Here is a 17,125-nt window from a genome sequence, read left to right as displayed (position 1 = left end):
TTCACGATATTCATAAAACTGATTTTGATCAACCTTAGGAACCTGTATACCAAATATCAAAGCTATCAGATTGGTGATTTTTCAATAAAAAAAGTTTTGACCAAAAATTTGGAAAATTGCCCGATAGTTACAAATATTAAAATTTCAATTCAATTTGTATACACTTGACTGAGGTCATCCTGAGGAACATGTATACCAACTTTCAAAGCAATCAGATGAGTGGTTTCAGAGAAAAACATTTTTTGACTAAAAACTGAAAATATTACCCTAAAAATAGAAACATGCAAATTCCATCCAAAATTTTTAACACCTACTTTAGAATGCCTAAAGGAACCTGCACACCAAGTTTCAACCCAATCTGACCAACGGTTACAGAGTGTTAGCAATTTGCAGGGTTTTTCCTTTTCCCCCTCATTTGCATATTTTTGGCACTGACATGTTCATTTGAACAAATTCACATCTCCACCCCTAGGTGCACCTGTACACCAAATACTAAGACAGTAGGTGCTGCGGTTTAGCTATTTTTGACATGGACGGACATACATACATACATACATACATACATACATACATACATACATACATACATACAGACATGCAAATGGCACATGCAAATGAACTGATTCAGCTTATACAATTACCTCACATTGGTATACCAAATGTGAGCTAAAAAATTGTCAAAGTTTTTGTCTGGATATCTATCATGGAGGGACATTCTACTTAAACTCTTGGTGAAAGTTTAAATATCAAGGTAATACCCATTAAGGAAATGGCAAAATTTATTGTTAGTATTTTTTATTGAAAAAAGACCAAGTGAAGTGAACAATGAGTGTGTCTAAAGAGAGCAAAAATGTATCTCTGTCATGGTGTTGTAAGAAGATCTTTCATATACATATGGCCAATTTTCGTTTTTGAATGAAAGATGGCCTTCTAAAGGGAGTGCAGTGTCCAGAGGAACACATTGTCATGTTCAAGTAAGAGGTGCTATATCAAGGAAAGCTTGGAAACTTGTTAGAGCTATGTGAGAACCATAGGGGTAGATCTTGTGGTCAGCTGACAGACCATGGCACAATACATCATGATTGGCTAAATTCCACCTCCAGTCTGGATATTTTGTCAGCTGATGAAACGTGACTGAAGCAGTGTAGCCAGTGACTGAAGCAGTGTACCCAGTGACTGAAGCAGTGTAGCCAGTGACTGAAGCAGTGTAGCCAGTGACTGAAGCAGTGTACCCAGTGACTGAAGCAGTGTACCCAGTGACTGTAGCAGTGTAGCCAGTGACTGAAGCAGCATACCCACTGACTGTAGCAGTGTAGCCAGTGACTGAAGCAGTGTACCCAGTGACTGAAGCAGTGTACCCAGTGACTGAAGCAGTGTACCCAGTGACTGAAGCAGTGTAGCCAGTGACTGAAGCAGTGTAGCCAGTGACTGAAGTAGTGTACCCAGTGACTGAAGTAGTGTACCCAGTGACTGAAGCAGTGTACCCACTGACTGTTGCAGTGTAGCCAGTGACTTAAGCAGTGTAGCCAGTGACTGAAGCAGTGTAGCCAGTGACTGAAGCAGCATACCCACTGACTGTAGCAGTAGCCAGTGACTGAAGCAGTGTACCCAGAGACTGAAGCAGTGTAGCCAGTGACTGAAGCAGTGTAGCCAGTGACTGAAGCAGTGTACCCAGTGACTGAAGCAGTGTACCCAGTGACTGTAGCAGTGTAGCCAGTGACTGAAGCAGCATACCCACTGACTGTAGCAGTGTAGCCAGTGACTGAAGCAGTGTACCCAGTGACTGAAGCAGTGTAGCCAGTGACTTAAGCAGTGTAGCCAGTTACTGAAGCAGTGTAGCCAGTGACTGAAGCAGTGTAGCCAGTGACTGAAGTAGTGTACCCAGTGACTGAAGCAGTGTACCCAGTGACTGAAGCAGCATACCCACTGACTGTAGCAGTGTAGCCAGTGACTGAAGCAGTGTACCCAGTGACTGAAGTAGTGTACCCAGAGACTGAAGCAGTGTACCCACTGACTGTTGCAGTGTAGCCAGTGACTTAAGCAGTGTACCCAGTGACTGTAGCAGTGTACCCAGTGACTGAAGCAGCATACCCAGCGACTGAAGCAGTGTAGCCAGTGACTGAAGCAGTGTAGCCAGCGACTGAAGCAGTGTAGCCAGTGACTGAAGCAGTGTACCCAGTGACTGAAGCAGTGTACCCAGTGACTGAAGCAGTGTAGCCAGTGACTGAAGCAGTGTACCCACTGACTGAAGCAGTGTACCCAGTGACTGAAGCAGCATACCCACTGACTGTAGCAGTGTAGCCAGTGACTGAAGCAGTGTATCCAGTGACTGAAGCAGTGTAGCCAGTGACTGAAGCAGTGTAGCCAGTGACTGAAGCAGTGTACCCAGTGACTGAAGTACTAGTTGAAGTAGTGTACCCAGTGACTGAAGCCAGTGACTGAAGCAGTGTAGCCAGTGACTGAAGCAGTGTAGCCAGTGACTGAAGCAGTGTAGCCAGTGACTGAAGCAGTGTAGCCAGTGACTGAAGCAGTGTACCCAGTGACTGAAGTAGTGTACCCAGTGACTGAAGCAGTGTACCCAGTGACTGAAGTAGTGTTGCCGGTGAGCAAAGTCGATAAATCAGCGACTCCAGAAAAGTACCTCTTATTCAAGGAAAGTTACAAGTTTATGCATTGGTATAGGACCATAGACCCTAGGGTCTGTCGTAGTTCTGACTAACAAAATTCTAAAATGGACTGAAACAAGTTTCTAAATGTACACTTGATATTGGCAAAGCTAATGCAGAAGGGAAGAAAGAGCTACAGTGTAATGTAGGAACGTCAATGTGTTTTGTCAAAACAAAACCTCACTTCTGATATTGGCAAGACCTATTTTTGTAACTGTTCTGCCTTTCCAACAATAATCAAGACTACCAAAAATCACGAATTGAGAACAAAGTTAACACATGACAGGTGCTTTGTTTGAATTCCCACAAGGGTAACTTTATTCCAATGAAAGCAAATGCTAGCTGACGCTGTCAAAAATTCTGAATAAATGACTCAATTTTAGTTTCTCCAGTAATGGAAAGCTGTACACTCTGTCTATTAACACCATGATTATATTTGCATCATAATCAAACACAGCTGGGGAAACTTACTTTTTCTCATAAAGGTATACAAATTCTATCAAGAAAATGAATAAAAGGGCAGTCACTTGAATGTTTGCTATCACTTCAAAATCAGCAAATAAAGACCGTATCTGACATACTTTGGAGAGTATACAGTCATTATTGCTTCTCCATTACATTTGAAATAGAGATGTAGATTAAATTTTATTTAGTTTCATTCGTGAAATAATTGAAGACTTGACACTTGATACACAGGTTTCATTGTTTGCTGTAGAGTGGACTCTATAATATGTGCTTATCATGAAGCAAGTTCTATATATACAATAAATGATATATATTCTAAAGTCTAATATCATAATCTATTTTCTGTCGTCATGTTTCCATCTCAGTGCTTTCACAATAATTCTGTATTTCTGAAAGGAAAAACAGAAGTAGTCCTCAGAACAAAACCGGTTACAAATGTTTATTACAAATAAAGGAGGCACCATGGGGAGTGGACAGGGTACCAGACTCACTATCGGATGATAGGGAGTTTGAGACCCAGTAAGTCCAGAGTAACAGACTCACAGTCAGAGGATGGTGACTTGGAGATTACAGCACGTGTTGTGCCTTTGAGCAATGCACTTTACTCCTCATTGCTCCATTGGATAGTGAGTACCTCATTCTACAAATGGATGTTCGGCCATTGGATGATGGAATGAATGAAACAAAATAATAATATCAGATGCTTCATGACAACCTACTCTGGTAACACCTTCTAGACTCTAGAAGGCCAAATCTGGAAAATTGTATCTTTGTGATGGCAAGAGGACATCAAAAAATGATCTTAGGAAGGTTAGGGTATGTTCAAAACATACTCTGATCTCTCCTCAACCCCCCCCCCCCCCCCCAAAAAAAAAAAAAAAAAAAAATTAGGATTGAGGTCCTTACGGAGAGCCATTCTGATATATTATCAGCATATTCCCGAAACAAAAAAGCACAGATGAATAACTTACAGACATGGCTTTTGTATGACCATGAAGAATTATTGATGTTTGAAAATTTTATTTTGTTTCCATCATATTTGTAGCATATTTTCCTAAATATCTGAGTATCGTTCCACTAATTTCCAAATATTGGGTGCAAAAATCACTGGAATTACAAACAAAACTGATTCAACTTACTCTCTATAATCTGTTTGTATGCTTGAGCCGCTGGAGAGTCTGGTACTTCTGACAGGAAAGATTTCCCTTCATCACAACATTTGCCTGAATACAAAATAAACACCAAATATTTAACCAAATAAAGCTGAAGTAATTAAATTCTTTGTTTTGTGTCCCTGCCAGTGTAGGCGTTTGGAAGTTTTCATAAAAAAACCCCACACAGTGTATTAGAATATAATTTTATCAAGCAGACTTTCTGCCTACAAGTCTTTATTCACAAATTTTGTGAAATGCACTTTAAAACGCCTGCATGCTTGAAGAACATCACATTGTAAAGTGTGGAACTGACACACAAGTTTCTGCTTTGATTCTTATATGGACACTCATATTACACGGAAACAATCAAGTAACTACAAATCTTGTGTGTGTAAAATTTTCTGTGTTAAGGGAAGAGGTCATTTTCAAATAGGTGGTACCGCCAATACCTCCCGCGGTATACTCTAGCCCTGGAGGGACGGGCGGTAAGGCAGTGAGCAGCTTTTAATGAGCTTGCATGCATAATGAGACTGCGGAAAACCGCGGTGCTTAGTAGGTCATTAGTAAGCTATTGTTTTGAAGTCTTATGATTTTTGTGGTCAGCCATTTGGAAACTTAGTGAATGAAAGAGAACAGGCCTCATGCATGGCCACCTGGCAGTGTCTGACTTGTAATCAGTATCGGAATTCCCAAGAGAGCTGTTGCCGTTGAACATTAGCTCAGAATTGGGTCATGGCCACAAGTTGCTTGGCAACCACGAAAATATTGCGTTAAGTAAGTAAATTTTTAGTTCTCTAGAAAATGCTACTGTGTGAGCATGTTGTGTGAGTCGGCACTTCTCAATCCAAATCTGTGCAAAAAGTTACGCGCACAGTTCGCAGACGCCATTCTGCTTTGCGTTCTCGCTACGAATGCAATCTTCTATCAGCGAGTTGACATACCGGCGTACATAGCTAAAATCATGGAAGTAAAAAATAGAGGCATGTCATTTCTTTGCAGTATTGTTTATGGGTTTCCCCAAATTGCAGAGGAAATATGGTCAGATGTAAGATGGACGTCTTAACAGAGGGAGTGTACACGTAATTGTTAAATGATCTAGCATCGATGTTAGAGTAGTCATGAATTGCCGATATTTGTCGAGTAAAGTTTCGGCGATTTCACGAACGGGAACCCAGCGTGCCCAGATACATGACGCGTCAGTAATAAAAAGTGTTGAGAAATGAAGTCACAAATTTCCGACATACATTGGTGATTTTACAGACCGAACATCACGTCAAGTATCGATTTTATGACAGAAATATGTGAGACATCAAAGCTCGATGCTGATATTCAAAAAATATGTACGGTAAAAGTCGCACTGTACTTTCATGGTCAATGCAATGTTGCTGACTTTCGGGCAGTTGGAGGTGGACATCAATTATGCAAATCAAATACGTCACAGGGTTCGCGAACTCGATGTCGTCATCACATGGATAGAATCCTACGTACATCCAAAAAACGATCATCGCATAGAGTGTCACGTTCAGCAAACGATTTCGGGACAATGTTTTTAATCTGGCAACGTCTAATTTGACCTTTCAACACCACGAGTCTTTGGATAACAAGTCTGATTTATGTAGAATCATTATTTAAAGTACGGGAGCTGTACGTCAGCCAAGTTTAGCCACGCTGACGGGACTTCAAACAAATCAAGTTCACAGAATTTTCAGTGCTGCAGTGGGCTTAATTACGTACCGCCATGGATATACAAAAAATGGTACCGCGTCGCTTGACAAAACGCCGGCATTTTACTGTGCAGCTACAATAGTCCACAGACACATTCATTCAAAATCATCAAAATGCAGAGCGATTTTTATCTAGAGAAGCGTGGTCCGTAGCGGCACATACCCCGTCGCGGCTATGGTTACCGATGCGTGCAGAGCCGTAAACTACGTCGATATGTCGGTCAACGTACTAGTTTATTTGACCAAGACGTACACGCTCTCTCTCTCTCTCTCTCTCTCTCTCCTCTCCTCTCAAAAAATACTGCAAACTGTAGCCGTTCAGGCCATTTACCGCTGTGCCCGCGGTATTACCGTGATCGTTAGGAGTAGTAGAGGTGTTAATGTTTCACCTCCAGTCCGCGGTAATGAGTTTCTCATGAATATTCACGGCTCTGAGCGGCGGTAATCCTGGCGGTAAGCGAGGCAGAGGTATACCGCGGGAGGTATCCGGCGGTACCTCCTGTTTGAAAATCACCTCTTCCCTAAGTTTCTAATCGTTTACCCACTTACCTTTCATAAATTTGAGTGGACACAAAACACAGAATTCAAGTACTCTAGCCTAATGGGACTTTGTAGTGTTTACATATGATACAAAGAGAACACATATTCCATCTGTGTGGAGTGTTCTGTTTGATGAGACCCTGTTACTCAGCATACAGTTATTGGACTTAACAACACGATGTTTCACAACCCAAAATGGAAGATGTCTTAGTCTACATTTAGTCTGTTCATATTAATATTGTTTGGGGAGGAATTAAAAACACACATTTGGGAGAAAAATGTGAATGTTTCAGTAACAATATAACATGGACATAGAATACGCTGGTTTCATATCAAATTGTCACTGCAAAAAAAAATTGGAAATCGTAAATTTATGGCTCATGGAAGCAATTTGATAATTACCGAATGTTAATGTCTCTTAGCAAGACAATTTAAAAGTCTTCTCCTCAGGTTAGCAGTATCTTCTCAAACGTCATGTGTATTAAAGTTTTGTAGTTTAGATTGTGTCATTATCTGAGGGTCATATCTTCTGATGATAAGTGATTTGAAATACATCCATTTCAAGACAGTATCACTAGCAGTTAAGTGGATGATTGCTCCTCAGAAATTACAAGCATTTGATGACATTTGTCTAATGAGAATTTCAAATATCAAATTGCTATCATGTTCTTCTATTACAATACATCAATCAGATGAGTATATTATACGGGTCCTTCTTTAATTCATATATCTGGAGCACTAATGCAAAATTAAAATGTCTCACTCATACATGGAGGTATAGATGGCCAAGATTTTATTTCACTGATCTTAAAGCCTTTACAATTATCTTCAAAAGGCATGTCTAGGATACGGGTCCTTCTTTAATTTATATATCTGGAACACTAATGCAAAATTAAAATGTCTCACTCATACATGGAGGTACAGATGGCCAAGATTTTATTTCACTGATCTTAAAGCCTTTACAATTATCTTCAAAAGGCATGTCTAGGTGAAGACGCCAGCTGCCTAAATGATAGCTATAAATCATGCAAAATATTCCATGGATATGACCACGATATGGGACAGATAATGATGATGATATAAATGAGCACAGATTGAAAAGGAATTGACAAAGACTCTTCCAAAATATTTTGCAGTGTTTTTTAAGAATTTATAATACACCCGTGGCCACTTTAGTGTTGATTAAGCCTGTCTGGTGCAAGCAGAAATTCTGTTTGTAAAAACGAAACAAAGTGGTAGTCGGTGTAATAAATGTAGGGTTCACTATCGGCACCCCACTGTTAGGATTGAGATACCGTTCTACTAAAATGTCTCGCCTGCCCAATTCAAATCGATCACAACACTGCACTGTAGACAAGCTGTAAGTCTGCACTCCGACAATGAACATCAATAACAACGGTCGCGCATATCATATGGGAAATCCTTCAGTAAGGACGTGGGCAGCTTGATTGTTCAAAATATAAGAAATTGTGGTGGCAATTTGACATATAGCGAGGTACCACTAGGAGCTACAAAAAAAACAAGCAAGCGAGGGAGCCAGAAGTTTGGAAGAGATATACATGTATCAGGACAAGTTCCCTTCAACCGGCATGAGAAAAGTGTCGTTCATAGTTACACACATGTGAATACATGTAGCTACATGTAAAATGCCACCCGACTGTACTTTACTCTTCTTACCTTTCCGTACCAAGTGAAATTGGAGTAAGTTCATTCATGGTTTGTAAGAAAGAAACATGACTTAGTGCAAGTGAATGTTTATTTCGAAAGTTTTGCAGTCAAGACGGGCGATGTCACTCTGTAATTTAATTGCTAACATTTTCAAAGTTGCATTTTCTTCCCGCGTGTGAACAAAGACTGAACACAACACTTACGATATACCCTATAGTATCATTGGTATTAATTCACTGCAATATTGAAATCGGCACAAAATGGATGTGTTTGTAACACTGACTGCATTTGAAACACATGAGTTTTACCTGAAACTAAATACTGATAGGGCAAATGCTGTGGTCAACATCATTTGTATACAGTGTATTTTATAATCACTCCGTAATTTCAGGCTAATCGGCGTGTCCATGAGGTACTGATAGTAGTATCATTATCACCACTGATACAGGATAAAGTAACCGTTTTATCACCCTTCTGCAGACAGAATTTCTGCTTGCACCAGACAGGCTTGATCAACACTAAAGTGGCCACGGGTGTAAGTTGTCTGCCATTTTCATATGAGGACATATTACTTCCCTTTTCTGAAACATCTCATAAAGTTTATGTTTAAATTAAATATAAACACTCATTTGCTCTGATTGTAGAAACTGTCCACTCACAATTTATAAAGGTTGCAGAATGGTATACAAATAACATTACACATCAGCTGAAGCTGTATCTACCCTTGCATTGTCTGTACATGAACTGAGGTACAAAAAAATACAAAGGAAATAATAAAAGACAGTAAGACTAAGATACTGACCTATCCTTGGATCCAGAGGTAATTTTCCGAGGAAAGGTATTTCCATGTCTTTTGCCATCTTTTCAGCACCACCGGTTGTGGGTGGGAATATTTGTGATTCGGTCTGAAATTGAAGGACAAAACAGAGCGTTCATGGTCATACCATTTCACTTGCTAGGAAGACAAAAGTTCAAAGATTTCAGCCTTCCATGACCTGTGTCAATCAAAAATGCTATGTACAATTTTATGGCAAAACATGCCATCAAAATTTCTTGAATTATAAATAAAGGCTGCTTAATGTACAGTGTACTGCTGCTTTATTTTATTTTGTGTATTACTAAAATATAGCACTAATATTCTAAACTTTATGTGGTAGTTGAAAGGCAAATTTTCCACTTGCATGTAAACTACCATATCTTGTAAATTAACTTTAGTCAAACCTTCTTCACATAAATAAGTTACTTTCAGCTGACGATCTTTAAATGCCATCAGGCTTGTTCTTATTATTGATAGAAGTATTATTTCTATCAAAACTGAACAGAGAAGATAAGTGAATCAAGTCCCTTACCTTACACTTCGGACACACAAAGCCACTCATATTTTCAACGACTCCGATGACTGGCAGTTTTACTTTCCGACAGAAATTTATTTCTTTCCTGACATCTTGCAATGAAACTTCCTGCAGGAACATGAGAAAAACGTGACACAAAGCAGAAAAAAAAAACATCGAAAAAAACTGTTCCAAAGTAATTGTTGATAGAATTTCCTGACCAAGTTATTGTAGTATGACGAAGGCCTTACTGGACCACTCACACAAGCTGATGATACACACACAATGCTGACATGTGTACCAGTGATGATGGGTAATTTAGAATGTTGAATGAGATGTGTTAAAGGTATACTGTCACCTGTTCCAATTTTGCGACAGTTACCATGGAAAGAGAAAATCTAACCAATCACAGATTTTAAGCGGGTGGCCGCTTTTTAAAAACAGTGCCCTCATTTGGGTATTTTGAATACAAAGGAACGCCCCTTTGACCATATATGGGCATATTTAAATTACAGGTGATTGTATACCTTTAATGTACAGCCTGAAGGGCACATATAATTCAAAGTGAGAGTGCTTTCATTTAAAGCCCCAATAGCTGTGAATTTTATGCATTGTTTTCATGATTATATTTTCAAAATAATGTTGGTTTGTGTACATGTGCCAACTGGAGGACGTGTATAGAAGTACAGTATCACTGCTCGATGATTTGAGCCATGCCTACATGTTTTAACAGGCTGAATAATTAACGGGTGCTGCAATTGTAAAATGGCTCCCCCAAAGAAAAGTACAAAATACACAGTATTTCCTGCACATACACATTGTGACAGTGATCATACCAGAAAAAAGCATGATGCTATTTACTTAAAATGCACAGCACACGATGGCTAACATTTTGTCACTGAAATCTTGATTTTTCTCTGTTACATTTTATTTAGTTTTTAAAAATGACGAGAAATCTAAAATGATGTTAAAACGTTTGAATTTACATGCCACTTTCAACACTTATGACAAAGTGATACACTTTTTCAGTCTTTAATGGGTCTTATTCAAAGAAACTCTTGGAAACTGGGTATATTTTGAGATCGGTACATTACACATTCGCAGCTATTGGGGCTTTTTAAATGAAGTGCACTATTAGCTTGCATCAGACTTGCAACTGTGTCATACAATGCTCTGAAAAAATATCAGTCTGCTGTAATTTATTTTGGTTTGACGACTTTTTCAAATAGATTATGTATGACTTGCAATCAGATTCCTGATTTCTTTCTACGATTAAATTTTAAATTCTTATGAGAATTTGACGAGTTACTTTGAAACGATTGACTGCTGGTAATTTATGATAATAATGAAATGATGTGAGATGCTGGAAAAGTTTGTGGTTTCAAAAATGTTTGATAAGAGATTTATTCTTACCTGGGGTGTAGTAATAAGAACAGCACCGTCTAAACCAGCAGCACTCAGGTATTGTACAATGGACAGATGTTCATCCGATGTACCAGGTGGTGTGTCAACAACTAAGTAATCAACATCACCCCAATCAACATCTCGTAAAAACTGTTTTATTAAACCTGCCATTGAATAAAATTGATTGAATATGCCATATGTTTGTAAACACATTGCAGTGACTTAGATTTAAAGGGAAGGTGTTGTCAAAACTGAGCATGTGTAACTTTCATATTTACAAACAGTGTATTTCATGCATGATATCTAGATGCATCATGTCAACATTCATGTAGCTGCAACATATAAATTTCACAAACTTCTTTGATAACAAACATGTTTTACTAGTAACTTTCATCAATCACCAATGTATCCTAAATACGAGTGTTTACATTGGTTGTAAAGGTCCCTGGCAACCTTTGGGCTAAGTTGTGACAACATCCTCCCTTTAAAAGAGAACTTTCAGTCTTGCATACAACAGAGAGGTTGTTAAGTGGATCATAAACTATTCACTCAAATTTCCTTTGAAGCTGGTCCATACTCACCATCAATATCGATGGGTCCAGGCCAAACCATGGTGGTGAAAGGGTTAATTGTATTAACACGTACTACACTGGTGTTGTAAATAAGCCACACTAAAAGATGTGGTTTCATAATATTTCAAGTTTATTTATTCTCTTTGTCTCTCTGTCTCTGTCTTCCGAACTCATAGACTGTTTTCACTTATTTCAAATCATCTACTAAAACTTCTTTCATGTTAAACTTGCCAAAAAACTTAGGTTAATACCTGTTTTATGACGAAACTTGTACACATCAATTTTGAATTCAGAATTACAGGGGAACATAGATAGCAGTAGATTTGATTGCCTTTGGAAAACAACATTTAAAAGAATTAATTTTTTGTGAATTTTTCATTTCACATTACCATTTTTCTTTGGTCCTCTCCATATAACAGCATCGTCCGGACTGCCAAGTAAAAATCCAACAGACATAACACCAAGGTTATCTTCTACAAACTGAAATTAAACAAAAATTTAACATTTTATTGGATATTTTCCTGGACATTTGATCAGACATGGAACTCTGAAAACAATTTCCGATGCTTTTGAGATGTTATTTCCAGGAGGAAGGTGTAATTTTGTAACAACACTGAAAGTAAATGATACATGTACAGGGAGAAAATCCATTGCATACTGTACAGGGGGATTTGTTGGCAGGGTTTAAATCATATGCTTTCACACCAAAGTGTCGATTAATGGTGTTTTGATTTGGTGCATATCATGTATCGGTGTGTTTCAGAAGCTGACTTGAAACCTGTGCTTTAAACAATCCAGGCTGATAGTGCAGACAAAGACAGTGAGTTTTCATGTACATTGTCATTGCACCCTATTAGTGTCATTTTGAAATCAAAGATATTTGTTAACACCTTGTAGCATCAAGCAATGTGAAAAAACAATATTCTCATTTGACTGTTTTCAAATGGCGTGTTTCCTGTAAACAAACCGAAACGGACTCCAGCCACATTTTTTATTGAAACCGGTGTACAGACAGCTACTGCTTGTATCAATATTTCAGTAATCAACACAATGTCTACCAGTTTACTTCTGTGGTTGAAGAAGGCACCATTGCCAACTCAAACTGAACATGGGTTGCCTGACCTAAACAACGTTGCAGACATTACATAGTGTGGGACACCATTCAGAAGCACAGTGTACATCTACAGTTCATCATCAACTGGGACCAGACCTGGGTTTCCATTATTTCTATTTGCCAGTGGACCATGGAAGAAGAGGAGAGTCAGCAAGTTTAAATTGTTCTATTACATGATAGCCGTCAGATCACTGCTGTATTTACTTCATTTGCTCCTGGTGATTTTCCACCCTAAAAAGGGAAGACGACCATTGCCACCTAACCTACACCTTTCCTGATTCTTAGGATATTTTCACACAGAAAGTCATTGGTCCACTTGAGAATCCATCATGCACTGCATTGAGAAAGTGTTCATCCCTTACGTCAACGCACCCCAATTAAGTTTATAGCTGCCTCCCGACCAGCAAGCCATCACAATATTTGATATTTACAAGGCTCATCGCTATGAAGAATTGGTCCACGCAATGAACAGCAACATTTCAGCCGTTTACGTACCCGCATCGTGCAACGATCATCTCCAGACAATTGATTTATCAACCAACAAGGTTTTCAAAGACATCATGAAGCCTGACTTGAAGTTTCAGTACTGATACAACAAGCAAATGTGTGCAGCAATGAAGAATGGTGATGAAGACCCGACCTTAGATTTGCGACTGTTTGAATTGAAATCACTTCATTCAATTGGTTGATTTCCTCCATCCAGAATGATTCTCAGCGTTGTGACGAACTTGTAGATGCTTTTTTGAAGGAAGGTATTGGCCGTTTTGTTTTAGTGAAACTTCATGACGTAAAACATAGTAGATTTACATGTACCAGTATAAATTTTTGTCTGTGTAACTTGTGTCTTATTTTATTAGTCTATGAGTTCAGTCCTTTTAATCAGTTGTCGGTCATTTTGCAACTTTCTGTTTGTGTAAGCATTAGTGAGCAGACGTGTGTGTTTAGCTATTCGATCTGTATTGTATTTTATTTTGATTGTTATTTTTCGTACATTTGAAGTTCAGCAATACTAGTAATTTTGCATGTCTTTAGAAATAAAACACCAAGACTTTTTAAATTAATGTGATGCATCTTCCACTGTCCTTTGTTGATGTGTGTTGGGTGTGTGGTGTGTTTGAGCATGCATGGTTTGTGTGATGTGACCCCTAGTTGACCTCATCCTAAGCTCGAGTTATGGCTTTTTTGACTTTGTGCATTTGCCTTAGCGCAAAAAGAGTGAAAATTTAACCCCGCCAATAACTTTCTACTGCACATTATTTGATAGTCTTCAAGATCAGTATGAATTAAAAATTTGATAGTCTTACAGCACAGCTAAATATTCCCATATATACTGGTAGTCTATCATATACAATACATTAAGCAGTCACAACAATGGATCAGTGATGTGGAAAATTAAACACTTGCAGTAAAAATATTTGGTGATCATGGAGTTACTCATGCATGAAAAATGAATACTTTTGTAATTCTATTTCTTTGTCCTCTTAAAATTGTCATTTGCTTTTAAAGTTGAATCAACAGACTGAACAGTATATTTTGATAACATGTAACTTAAGTAAAATAGCCAGTAGCTGTAACTTTGATTATATTTTTCATTATTTTTGTTTTTAATGTTAACTAGTTACTTGATCTACTCCCTAAAACATGTTGAGATAGACACTGTGGAGCTTGTCAACTCAGCCTGTACATTGTACATGTGTAAACTGCATAGCTCTTGTTGACGAGTGAATTCTGGTCCAGACTAGAATTCAAATATAGACAACAACAGTGCATTCTACATGCGACGTATACAAACTAAATACAGCAAAACCTGTACTTACGGACACCTCTCTAATCAGGACACCTCTTCATTAACCCCTTGACTACCTATGGCGCCGGATATATCCGGCGCCATATTGAATTACCATATACCTTAAGTGCCGGAAATATCCGGCACAGTTAAATAGGCGTATTTGCTTCGTTTTTGTCGCTAAAAATCCCGTAATTTCGGTGTCGGCACACAGCGCGACTAAGATTAATGTATTCTGATCTGGCCTGAATGTGATTGCGCCCCCGTACGTCCGAGTATGGCCAAAATCCGGAAGCAAATGTCATGACCCATGACCTCGACCCTGAAAGGTCAGGCTGATCACAGAAGCCTCGCACTGATTGTTTACAGTTTTCAGAAGTACGGACGATCGTGAAGAGGTTTATGGTTTGTTTTTTTTAATGAAATGAAATGTTTATTTATTGAAAACAAATGATTTATATGTAAATATGTTCTATTAACAGCAATATTCGTGAACGAAACTAGAGGAAATACAATTTTTTACTATAACCCAGTGAAACAAGTCATCGAAAGATGACACAGTCCCCGCTGTTTACATTGTTTTGAATGTTTAGTAGCTGTAAACTACTGATAATTGTGTTAATGTTGAATTCTGAGTATCATGTCAATAACATTCAACATCTAAGAATTCCTAGGGTTTCTGCGAGCCCTCGAGGCAAATATCTCCCTTGCTCTGCCGTTACGGGAAATCTGCAACACACGGCCCTTCCATTGAGAGCAACATCAAATTATCTACATTGCCGTCCGAAAATCTACTACGGGCTCCTGTTTTAGCAGCTGAAGCCCCTTTCGCATGCAACCAAGGATACAGGAATTACTACTGCAATACATGTCAATTGTCGAACTGCAGGAAACCTTTCCGCATATTCTTGAATTAGCAAACGACAGGACTCCGAGTTCTCAGCGTAAACTTCGCTTGTCTGGAGTCGTTTCTAAACGCGTTGCCGTGAGTGCTCACGGTTTACGTAGTCTGATCCAAGATGATCGATGAAGTTTCAAGTGCCTCGATACCGTAGTCACGGAGTTCATTGTCAATCTCCGGGTATTTACTTGCATTTATGACTTTGTCAAGACACAATAGGATATTAGTACATGTAGTACAGTTGGCAGGAAATCGCTCCTCCGTTCGCTGTATCAAATGTTCGGCGCGATGAAGCGTCGACGCGAGTTTGCACAGGCAAAGCGGATGACGCAGCTCTCATTAGCATATGTCAGGTCGTGTGGTTGGCTTCGATTTCTTCTCTGAACTCTTGTCATGATTCCTTTACATCTAACACTGTCCGTAATTCTGCGATGGTCGACTGTATCATTGGTTGAATTATCGAAAGGTTGCATTCATGATTCCTTTACATCTAACACTGTCCGTAATTCTGCGATGGTCGACTGTATCATTGGTTGTATTATCGAAAGGTTTGCATCCTGACTATGAAAGACAAAATTACATTGGTCAATGATCGGCATCATCAACATGCATGTCATGGCTATACGAACGAATATTGTTTGCTTCAGCGAGCCGTCTGCAACGTTGTTATTTGCGGCATTCATCACCAAACTCCAAAAACAGCGCGGGCCTTCGCACCGTTACGCTCCACCAAGGGATAGCCATCGGGCGCGGGCAGAGCATGGCTCCTTCAGACTTTGAAAGTCGACGTTCTTTCTCGAGTATTTTATTTCGATCCCGTACTAGCCGTTCTTTCAACTTCCGAGTAGCGAAAAAAGTTGAATATTAATGACGGTTTTTCGGTACTGCATTACTTTGCGGACGGCATCATTCGTGGCCAATGCAGTCGACGTCGAACGCCGCCTTCATTTTTTCGTCCCGTCATGACGGACCGTCTGATCCCAAACACATAGATAACTTTGTCAAACAGCCACATTTCAGAGCACGTGTTCACTGCATGTGATCACCAGCGATTCAAATCGTCTGACCATACCATTATTTTACGGGAGCCCGCATAAACAACCGTAGTGCTTGTCAACGATGACGTTTAAAACTGACGAGATGACATTTTTTGCAAATTACTAAAGCTTTCTGTGGCTCTCGTTCATCACGACAGACAACGCTTGACGCCTAAAACTCCTAAAACTGACCAACCGAAACCGTCACCAGTCCTGCGAAATACCTTTTAGAATCGACTACAACCTTTGCTAGCGTCTCCCCCATAAATAATCGTACAGTCCGGTGATTTACGTCATCAGTGTATTTACATGATCCAAACATTGGCTTCAGATTCGGATTCAGAGAAAAAAAGTCTGAATAAAAGACATCAAGAGTAATTTTGGTGACTAAATTGAATTATTTTGAGATAATAAGGACTGTGCATCAAGAGACCATATGGTACTACATTTATGCCCAGTTACAAAACGATCGCTTCACAGATGCCACAGAAATCGTTGATGACAGGTGCACGGACGGAAGGACACCGGGACGGACATGACCTAACCCATAAAGTCCCCGCTTGCGGGGACTTAATTATATAGCAGCCATATTATCAATATGACTGGTCACATGACCGGTCATGTGTTTGGTCATGTGATATGTTGTTCCCTAAACTGTATTTTTAAATATTGTGAATTATTTTTTTGATAAATCATAACCATTTTAGATGCATGTTTGATTGTTTCTGCAAGGAAGACATAAAGCAGGTGTTTACAGAATCAT

The 17,125-nt window shown here is 39.1% G+C and overlaps 1 protein-coding gene across 4 annotated transcripts in view; it reads right to left on the bottom strand.

The window, feature by feature from the left end:
- Positions 1-2,956: 2,956 nt before the first annotated feature.
- The window catches only part of LOC139151025 (cytosolic Fe-S cluster assembly factor nubp1-A-like), a 43,975-nt gene continuing 29,806 nt past the window's right edge, over positions 2,957-17,125 (bottom strand). For all 4 annotated transcript variants that reach the window (XM_070723543.1, XM_070723544.1, XM_070723541.1 and 1 more), the window contains 6 exons: positions 11,914-12,004; positions 10,962-11,116; positions 9,567-9,677; positions 9,020-9,122; positions 4,271-4,354; positions 2,957-3,520 (listed from right to left, as the gene is read on the bottom strand). In XM_070723543.1, the coding sequence (XP_070579644.1) occupies positions 3,480-3,520; positions 4,271-4,354; positions 9,020-9,122; positions 9,567-9,677; positions 10,962-11,116; positions 11,914-12,004 (585 nt within the window). In that variant the 3' untranslated portion in view covers positions 2,957-3,479. The remainder of the gene's footprint in view (positions 3,521-4,270; positions 4,355-9,019; positions 9,123-9,566; positions 9,678-10,961; positions 11,117-11,913; positions 12,005-17,125) is intronic.

The sequence above is a fragment of the Ptychodera flava genome, chromosome 15 (assembly GCF_041260155.1).
Source record: "Ptychodera flava strain L36383 chromosome 15, AS_Pfla_20210202, whole genome shotgun sequence".
Lineage (NCBI taxonomy): Eukaryota > Metazoa > Hemichordata > Enteropneusta > Ptychoderidae > Ptychodera > Ptychodera flava.
The sequence above is the reverse complement of the archived record's forward strand: the minus strand, read 5'-3'. Positions and strand labels throughout refer to the sequence as shown.